At 33.1% G+C, this 10,426-nt stretch overlaps 1 protein-coding gene across 2 annotated transcripts; it reads right to left on the bottom strand.

Annotated features, from left to right (window-relative positions):
- Window positions 1-294: 294 nt before the first annotated feature.
- Window positions 295-7,560, bottom strand: LOC100264808 (homeobox protein knotted-1-like 1). 2 transcript variants are annotated; one of them, XM_059742756.1, is made up of 6 exons: window positions 7,402-7,558; window positions 7,082-7,283; window positions 6,843-6,956; window positions 6,535-6,685; window positions 2,126-2,376; window positions 295-905 (listed from the first exon to the last, which is right to left on the bottom strand). In XM_059742756.1, the coding sequence occupies exons 2-6, from the start codon at window positions 7,160-7,162 to the stop codon at window positions 708-710; spliced, it is 795 nt and encodes a 264-aa protein (XP_059598739.1). In that variant the 5' UTR covers window positions 7,163-7,283; window positions 7,402-7,558; the 3' UTR covers window positions 295-707. The 2 variants fall into 2 exon arrangements, with proteins under 2 accessions (XP_059598739.1, XP_059598738.1); XM_059742755.1 differs by having other exon boundaries at window positions 7,082-7,560.
- Between the last annotated feature and the right edge of the window lie 2,866 nt (window positions 7,561-10,426).

Below are 10,426 nucleotides of genomic sequence, written 5' to 3'. Positions count from 1 at the left end.
TAACCTAAAGTTTGTCATCACTAGTGAGCACAGTCATTTCTAAACTGCAAGTTGTCTTCTCCATTCCAAGTATATAATAAATAGAGGAAGTACCTTGATTAGCTGGAGAATGTTGTTTTTAAAGCTATGAAAACTTATCTTTGATATTCAGCCTGTTTGCGATCAGCTTTCATCTTCTGCTTCACTGTTACATGGGTCTTGAAAGCATAAAAGAATGGGAAGCAAAATCATATCAGAGATTGAGCTCAAAATTCAGATCTTCAAATGTCCAAAAGAGTGTGTCACACAGAAACAAAGAGAAAAAGAACAAAATACTTAGGTCCCAGAAATGGGATGAGACGGTAAGAAGAATATCATCATTTACAAACACACCCAGTCATCATCTTCTAAGATACAGGAATTTTTATTAGGAGTAAATCATCCTAGCACAAGTAGAATCTGATTTGATGTCATGGTAGAAGTTACACAGAGGGGTGATAAAAATCAAGCACATGCACCAGCATACGAGGCGGGGTGATCGGATTTTTTCTGGCCAAGAATTTGAGATTGAGATGCTATATAACAGAAGCAAATGAGGAAAGGGGTACCCTTTACGTATGAGTAAGTTTCACAAACAAAGAGACATCTAAATGACAGGAAAAAAGAAAGGAGAATATGGGGCACTCCGAACAGAATGTGAAGGTTGAGTTCAAACCAAGTTATATATATCAAATATTGCTTCCAGTTCCACCCCTGGTGTCTAAGAACACGGGCCCTCCTCCCATGTTGCCGCTGACACCATCAATAAGAGCAAATCTCATGTCTTCTGATGGTTTCCAATGCCGCTTCCTCTGGTTTATGAACCAGTTGTTAATCTGCTTCTGGTCTAGTCCAGTAACCTCTGATAGCTTCAATTTCTCATCTTCCTGTATCATCATCAATCCTTTTCAGATACGTGTCCAGAAATGAAAGTAAACAAGTGTCCCAGCGATAGCAGTTCTAAATACAACTCCAATATGAACTTTTGTCAAGATTTGGAATCTCAATAGGTGCATCAGTTTATTATATACTCCTGAGGTTTATAGATCAAACACGGTCCTATGCTCAAAATCCTAATGAGTTTTTAGTTTGAGTTCAAGGTTAAAATCTTACTCGTGTTTTGGAGATATGCATAAAACAGTTTTCTACACTTCTGTATAACCTTCTAGTTGGACTGCCAGTTTAACATCCTTATGAAATTATCTTTGGAATTGATTCCTATATGGGCTTATATTAATGGGGAATTGGAGGTTGAAAGAGAATAAACCTATCCAAGATGTTACACTGAAACATAGTTTAATAGCATCACAATTGAGCTTTACTAGGCAGCTACTTAAAACTAATGACAAATGTCTTGTGTATAAAACTGGGTTTAAGCTTTCAATAAACTGCTACATCATCATGTTTAGCTGCAGAGATACTGAAGGTCCATTGTTTTCTACTTTTTGTTAAAGATCATTCACATACAAGAATTAAAACTTCAGTATTTTAGACAACATTGTTTTTAAGTAAAGGTTTTGGGACTTCTTTAGCATAAGACCCCAAATCAACAGCAGGAGTTTATTTAGTATCAGAAAGGTGGTGTTTGGGGTCTTGGAAGTTGGGTATTTTGCATTTGGCTCTCAGGGATTTTGTGTCCCAAATCAACTGCAGGAGTTTATTTAGTATCAGAAAGGTGGTGTTTGGGGTATTGGAAGTCGGGTATTTTGCCTTTGGCTCTCAGGGATTTTGCATCTTCAGTCCCCACTATGTCAAGGTTCCAGGAACAACTTTACTTAAGGCCGTGGAGTGGTGTTTTGGTGTCTTTGAACTTGTATGTTTTGCATCATGGGTAGGGCCCCTGCGTTTATATGCCCCACTATGTTAAGGCTTGGAACACCTTTACTTGTGGGTGTGGCCCTACTCCAGCTGACTCATGCAAACAAGGTTTTGTTCATTTTGTACGTCTCTTTTTCATGTTTGTTTCATCCTTATTGTTTCCAAGTTGCACATGACACAGATCCAAGAACCTTTTAACTTTATGTATCATAACACGTGCCCCAAGAAATCCTTAATAAAAAAAAAAGACAAATAAAGAAAAAGAAAGATCGTATCATAAATTAATTACCGTGGGATATGGCCATCTATAATGGGTATTCCACCATTCCAGCAACATTGTCCTTGCATCCTTTGGTAACTTACCTTTCTTCCGTTTCTTCAAGAATTCTTTTCTCAAACTGCTTAGGTAGCCACTATACTTGCGCATGAGCATTTCCTTAAGCTCCTGGTCACCTGGGCGAGCACCCAAAGATTCTTGACTTTCAGATACTTCTGCCTCTCCACAGCTTAACTCCTCCTCTGAAGTCCCAGCTGCTTCATCTGAAAAGACAAGAATATATGGGACTTGAAAAAAGTCCATTGCATTGCATGAACCTCTGAATTTTGCATCCATGATATATGAATAATTCAGAATATATAAAGGATAGTTCATTTCATAGGTCAAAAAAAGACACAAGTTACTTTTATTTAATAGCTGGAACCGACTGAAATAAAAAATCCAATGATCTCACAGCTAGAAAACAAGGATTAATATTGACTAAAAAAATAACCATCACCATTGTTGAAGTCTTATGCCACACAAAATACATTTATGCAACCAACAAATCTTCTCATCATCATGTAGCCAGACCCAAACAATTCAGACGGGCTTTATTTATCTTGGTATTAGACTTTTTTTTTTCCATTGTCACACTTCACAACACAAGAAAACCTCTTGCTTTCTTTAAAACAATTTTAAAATCAATTCAGAGGGGGGAACCATGTAAAAGGTAAAAATAAATTTGAAACAACAGAAACACACATTTATTTTTTAAGCCAAATTGCATCTAGTCAACATGATCTGCAAGTGAGAAATGTATGAGCATGTTACATTACACATGTTACATCCAAATTGATGGGAAAGCTTTTCTTCATAAGAAAAATATTTGCCTTAAGACATAGAATCATAATTTCCATGGCTGCAACTGATGCATTGAACCCTGACAACAACTGCAAAATTTTGGATAGGGGAATTCCAACTTGACCTTGGGTTAGGCTTGCATAAAGGCAATAGGCAACCTGATCCAGCTGGAACCCATCCATATACATACTAACATACATATGTTATGATTTTATATATGTTCAATATCATATGACTAATTCATATAGAGGAGAGATAACATTTTTCCATCAAATAATGCAAAAAATCTAAAGTTGGCATGGAATTCCTATAACATTCAACTCTGGTCAAGTTTAATATCATATGACTATATTCATATAGAGGAGAGAACATTTTTTGGTCAAAAGAAATGCAAAAAATCTAAAGTTGACATGGAATTCCTATAACATTCAACTCTTGCTATGACACGACTTTTGCTATATTTTTATACATAATGGGACTATAATGGTGAATAAATATAAAGGAATTAATAAAACAAATCCTGAGAAATTGACTCTCTTTTAATGATTTTAAAAAAAAAATCCTAACTGTTTACTTATTTCAACTTTTTATACTAAAATCATAGTTATTTTCTGTACATATTCATCTTACAAGCTTTCATGTTATTCTTGAAGTGTATTTCTACAGCGTATCCATTAATGTATTATTTTGCAAATCACCATTAGGGTATGTTTAATTAACTGCCAATAGAATTCAAGTATTGATTGAGCAAAACATATAAGCTGTAAAAGAATTAATCACTTAGCTAATCCAAGCAACATTATGACTCAGGTTAATCTCCATCTGGACCCAACCCAACCAAGTTGCAGTGTCAATTATTCCATATTTTAATTTATTTGTTTGAGCATTCAAACACACATGAGATGTCAAACACAAGCCATTCAAGTGTAAACAAATGCAGCAGAACAACCTCAAAAATAAAACAAATGCAGCACCTGAATTGCCTTGGTTTCAGCTTTTAGCTTCTTGTTTGTAATACATCATGTAAACCTTACTCAATTTATTTGCAAGAGATGCTAGTAGCAGAAGGATCAGCTGCTAATAATTGTTTGTACAGGGACACTGAAGAGTAGTGAAGGCTATTGCTCAGTCACCTTCAGCATACCAGAAAAAAACTATTGGTAGATGATGGACAAAAGATTTCTTATGACATAATATTACCAACCAGTTTCAAGCTCTATAATGGGAAACCATCAACATTTGCCAAGTTAGTGATTTTTAAGCAGACATGGTTAATTAATAGGATACCCTAAATTTCTGTTTGTTGTTTGAGGGGTGAAACAACCAAAAACCACGGTGGATATAACAGTCCAAATGAAATGTGAGTTTCTCCAGAGAGTGTTGATCACTTGGCAGCAGTATCAGAATTTATCATAATGCTGCACAAATATCAATGACCTATTTTGTTTTATACCAGTTAGATAAGTTTCTCGTGTTATGTGCTGATTAATACCATACAGATCCTATGAGATTCTGGTGCATACCATTTTACTTACAGAACACAAGAAGAATCTATTTTACATAGAGCTATGTCCAGATCATATAAGCAAAACTCAGCTTTATGTGAAAAACATGCTTGGCATAAAAATATGAGAGAAACATGAAGAGTAGTTAACCCAAGATTGGATTCTCAGATCTTGCGTTTATTATCCATCTTCATGCTTCTCTCATTGGTATCAAAAGTCTGCATGCATAAATCGTTTTAACAAAAAAGGGTCTGTCAAAATCTAGAGTCATGGAATGATGGAAACAAAGCCTTGCCTCCACTGAGGTATGACTAGGATTTTGAGAACTGGATGGTCAACCACAGCTTGTGATTCAGTATGGTAACCCAGACACCAAAATTTAGGCCTAGGACTTTCCAGAACCAAAGGAGGATTAACCTTAGCTTGAACCTGGAACTGGAGGGTTAACCTTAGCTTGTAACTAAGTATTGCAAGCAAACAAAACTTAGGGTACTGTTTATTTACAGTGATACACTATGCCAGAACCCACATAAGAGAAGAAATAACAGTCACAGGCATTGTAGGTTTGTCCAGGCAATATCAAGAGTAAACTGAAAGAACTTATTGCCCCCACAGGTAAAAATGCATAAAGAAAAGGTAAAACTGTGTTGGATAAAACTCAAATGGCTAACAAAAAATATATCCTTATTAATTAATGACAGAATGAGACTGTCTCCCTCAGCACTGTATAGCATTTCGTACTGATTTTTTTTTTTCCACGAAACACATACTCTTTCAACACGTCGATAAGGAAATGAACAAAGAAGATTTCAACACAAGACAAGGGAAAATTGAGCATCTGAAGAAATCGATGCATTTATAACACCTAATTAATATAAAGCTGCTGTATTTATTTGTTAAAGCAGTAAAGGAAATGGAAAGGACAGTAGTAAAGTATAAATAGAAAAAGAAAACCTCCAAAGTTTTAAATCAAATTATTTTAAATGATAGTTTACTGAAAACAACTCCTCCTGACCAAAGTAACTTGACACCGGGAGACATTGGAACTTGCAACCACAAGCCAAGAAAACCTGCATGGCTGTCCGTTACCAAAGAAAGATGTGTAGAACTTGCAGAGGTCATGTGACTGGCTGAACATTCATGGCACCACATGACCACCTTAATTTGGTACACACCATTTTAAACAAATAAATTTTTTCACGAGTAAAGTTAATATGAGGAACATATCTAGATAAATCAAGGTTAGAAATGAACTAAAGTAATAAATTCACAGTGGAATGCAATTTTAGTAACTCGGTTTAAAAAAAGCTAACCCGTTAAACATTTTACTCAAAAAAAAAAAAAAGAGAATGCATGACAGCACACAATGGAAATTCATGAAATTAATCAAAAAGGAAATTTCTAGATGAACAAACCCATGTTGCTCCGGCCATAATAGTAGAATATAACCGTTGAAGTTAGTAGATTAGATAACCTCTTCAGCCTTACACAGCCGATACCGAAACATGTGCCACAGCAGAACCAAAAATAATCCGTTGAGATTTTCATAATTATCAGAAGCAAAGGAAAAACAAACAGATGGAAGTCATGATTAACATGGGAATCATAAGTACACAAGCATAATGATTTTGAAGCACACCCATATACCCACCATGAAACACCTGAAAAATCAGACTCCTAAGCCCTAACAATACATTGTATACATATCCATGTATCTTCAAGTATTTCTGACTAGGGTTTCATACTATGCTACAGTTCTTGCAGTGCAGTGATTCATTGATGGCACAAAATTCAAAACATAGATTGTACGGAAGAAACCACGTTTACCATCTTTAGTTCATCATCGCATATAAAACAAAAAAAATTAAATTAATCAATATAAAAGATCTCCCCGCCCTCCCCCCCTATTCGTGTAGGACGTGACCCAGCTTATTTTATAGGCGACCAGCGTTTCACCAAAAACACTGTTTCTCTAACGTGCGCACAGTAACAGAAAGGTTAAGGTTGTTAAACTCCACCCAATCGCCTACCAGAAAGCGCAGGTTAAGCAAAGGCATGATAAAATGCGCATACCAGAGTAGTAGCTTCCCGAGGTCCCCGCCGTCAACGCTCCTTTGCAGAGGTTACTGAGCTGCGACTCGATGTCGCTCAAAAACGACGTCGCTTCATCGAAGGGTTTCGAGAGCTCCTCCTTGTATCTATGAAGAACCTCACAGTACGATTCCTTTCGAAAACACCAAAAGAGAATTAAAAAAATCAAAAATCCAAATCAAAGAAGAAGAAAAAACAACAAATCATTACTATAATCCTCTTCGTAGTTCGTTTCTGTCGAATTTTTCTGCTTTTGAGAATTTTTGGGATTTAATTCTCAAGGTAAATACCATGAACTCGTCGAGTTCTGGATCGGCACCAATTTCTCCGCTGCGACTGTTCATCGGTTGACTCTCTCGGCCGATTTCTTCCAGCAGCGACGCCATTTCTGGCGGCGCTCCGACCTGCAAAAGGAAGAACAGGCAAAAAAAGAAAAAAAAAAATCAAAAAGCAGCGATGAAACTGAGGAGATGAAAAAAAAAAAAAAAAGCGCCTTGAAAGCGACTGGAGAGAGAAGCATGGAGGCAACCTTTCGACACTCAATGTAGGCGGAGACTAAGTTAGGGTACCGAGGATGGTTGACGATCTGAGACTTGATCAGATCCGACATACCGGCCTCCGTTTCCACCGATTCGAACCGGTACACGTTACTGTTCTCCACTGATCTGCGGAAATCGATGGTCGCAGCAGCGGCGTTGGCACCAGAGATGGAGATGCCTTCATGCTGGAGTCTATACAAATCATCCATATCAAAGATAATGGGAAAAAACAAGAGAATCGAAGTTTCAAGCAAGAAAGTGACTAGAGAGCGGTCCGAAAACACCTGGACGCAGGTGAAAGAGACCACACCTTCTTCAGACTGCAGTCCAGCAGTCCATAGGGAATAGAGAACAGAGAGAGAGAGATAGATAGATAGATAGATAGATAGATGGAGAGTGAAAAACAGCCGGACGTCCTGTGCGCCCGCTGGACTTGAAGCTCTCCCTCCTCCCCGTATTTATAGTCTGACACAGAGTCTGTGGTTGATATAATATTTATTGAAGAAATGACATTCCTTTGGGCCACGTTCTCGATGGTGATTGGATGACACGGTGGTGAGAATACTTTACTTCGAGTGAAAATGAATGGAGAAGTAGCAGTCAGAATGGGAGACTCCGAGTCGACGTGGCACTGTTCATGGGAGGTTGGATTGATTTCTGATTAATTCATTTCTGGTTTAAAGTACTGTACACCATGTTAGAATCACTTTTTATTCTAAGAGAGATTTGGAACTTTAAAAAGTAGGTGGGACTGCTCCACAATGCTTTTCAATTTCTTTTTCAATAAAACCCGGAGACAAATCTTTTTTAATGATTTACTTTTATTTATTTATTAAAATATATTTTTTTTGTAATTTTAAATTATTTCATAATATTAATAATTGGATTAGGAATGTTTTCATACAAAATATTTGTAATGAAGGTATTTTCTCACAAAGTATTTTTAATGAATTACCTTTTAAGAGCACGTTTTAATGAATTACCTTTTAAGAGCACGTTTGATAATGATTTTATTAAATATTTTTAGTTTAAAAAGTGTTTTAAAAATATTTGAAAAATTTTTTAAATCTAAAAAGGCGTTTGTAGTGTTAAAATATCGTTTGTACTATTTTCTATTATTCTAAAAATAATTTTATGTCAAACAAACTCATAGTGCTTCTCTAAAAAAAAAAAACATACAAGTGATTTTTATTATATAAATGGTTTTTCATATTTTTCTAAAGTACTTCCTAAATTTTGTAAATAAATGAACTCTAAATTAGAGAGTTGCATCTCATGAAAATTAAGGTGATTCTTGAAAAAGTTTGGAATTGTAAGACTAAAAAAATAATTTTTTTATGTTTGATTTTATCATAAAAATATGAAAGAAAATTTTAATTAGTAATAAATTTATAAATTTTAAAATATTTAATCTTTATATAAAATAAATTTAAACTAATATATAAAAATAATTTATTAACTTTAAATATATTTTTTAATTTTCTTCACTTTTTCTTTTTTATATTTTTTTTCTCTCTATTTTCTTTTCTTCACATCTTCTCTCTAATTTTCATAGGACCGAACATAATCTTATAATTTTTCTATCCTAAAAAAACATTTTGAGTAAATTTGGGATAAAAATCGTTTTTTATAATTTATTCTGAAAATAAATTGTCTTTTAGAATAAATTTATAATGTTTTTTTAAAAAAAAAATGAATTGTTTTAGTTATTTTTTATAAAATATTGTAAATTTTAATTAAGAGATAAAAATTATTTAAAAAAAACCACATAAGTGTATAATAACTTTAAAATAAGAAAAATGTTTTTCATACTAGAATTTTCAAATAAAATTTTTATATATATTGAAGTTCAACAATTTACTCATTTGACATTGACATTTTTCAAAAAATAATAATAATAATAATAATAATGTTGGAGTTAGTCTTTTCACTTTTGAATAACATCTTTTGTTATCACATCAAACGTGGAATGATATTTTGTGTGATTATCGTTGTCTAAGTTCTTTCAATAGTAAGAATATGCTTCTTTTAAAAATATCGTTCCTTGATAATATATTTTAATTGTTTTAAGTTAGCATTTGGATTTTTTTTCCACTATTTTTTAAAAATAATTATTCAAATAGAAAAAATAATTGAAAATAAATCAAAATATAGAGAAATTTCATTTTTTAAAAAATAAAAAATACAAAGAAATAGATTGAAACATTGTAAATTTAGAAATAGACATCTATTCTATAAAATATGGTAAAAGTATTGTCAAATTTTTCATTATAATATCACAAATAATCCAAATTGTAAAAACCACCATAAAAACGAAACAAATTTTAATTATGAAATCACGAGGGAGCAAAAACTTGTTTATAAATGTTGAATTTGTGGTTTATCAAAAAGAAAAATGGTAAAAAGAAAACAAATAATTTTCTTTTCTGTATTTGACAAAAAAATATTTTATGTGTGAAATAAGAAAAATAGGAATTCAATATATCAATACGAATTTAGAGTGTATTTGACAGTGATTTTAAAAAATATTTTTAACTTTTTAATAATTGAAATATAAATTTTTTCACGTATTATAAAGGTTATAAGCATTTTATAGAATCACTACTAAACCGACTCTTAAAACCAACGAGTACTATAACCATTAATATGAGATGAACTGAAATTTTTTTAAACCATAATAAAGACAATGTGATGTCTCATATCAAATATGGGATAAAGTTTCTGACATTATATAAGTATGAGTTCCTCTTAACAAAGTAAACAAGTTTTAAAATCGTAAAGATTCATTAGGCCCAAAGCAGATCATTATAAAATGGTATGAGAGTTGATCCTTAACTCCGATATGGAAGTTTGTTTTGCCCCATGAAAGGTGTTTGTCATTTGACTTTGTGATCACGTGGGACACGACAAAAACATTGTATCTACCTAAGAAAACATTGAATCTACATTAAGGTATTTGTGATATTTCATATTTGATATGTACTCCTCTTAACTAAGTAGATGGATTTTAAAGCCACGAGGACTCCAAAAAAAGTTTGTTCTGAGTTCAGTTGAATATAATTTATGTTTTCTATCTTTAAAATAAAAAACGGTATTGACTTTCATATAATATACAATAATTTTTAAAAATTTGAGATATAAAAATTTTCTTACAACCCTATATTTTAATTTTTTTTATTTTTGTACCATAAAGTAAATTTACACTTTTTGAATGTTCTACTTTTAAATATAGAAGTTTTTTATTTTAAAAAAAATTATATCTTATGAGCAAACGGATGGTAATTATATTTTATCATGTTTGACTAGTCATTGTGCGTTCATAGATTCCAATACAT

This window comes from Vitis vinifera, chromosome 14, assembly GCF_030704535.1.
Source record: "Vitis vinifera cultivar Pinot Noir 40024 chromosome 14, ASM3070453v1".
NCBI lineage: Eukaryota > Viridiplantae > Streptophyta > Magnoliopsida > Vitales > Vitaceae > Vitis > Vitis vinifera.
This window is presented reverse-complemented; position numbering and strand designations above follow the sequence as displayed.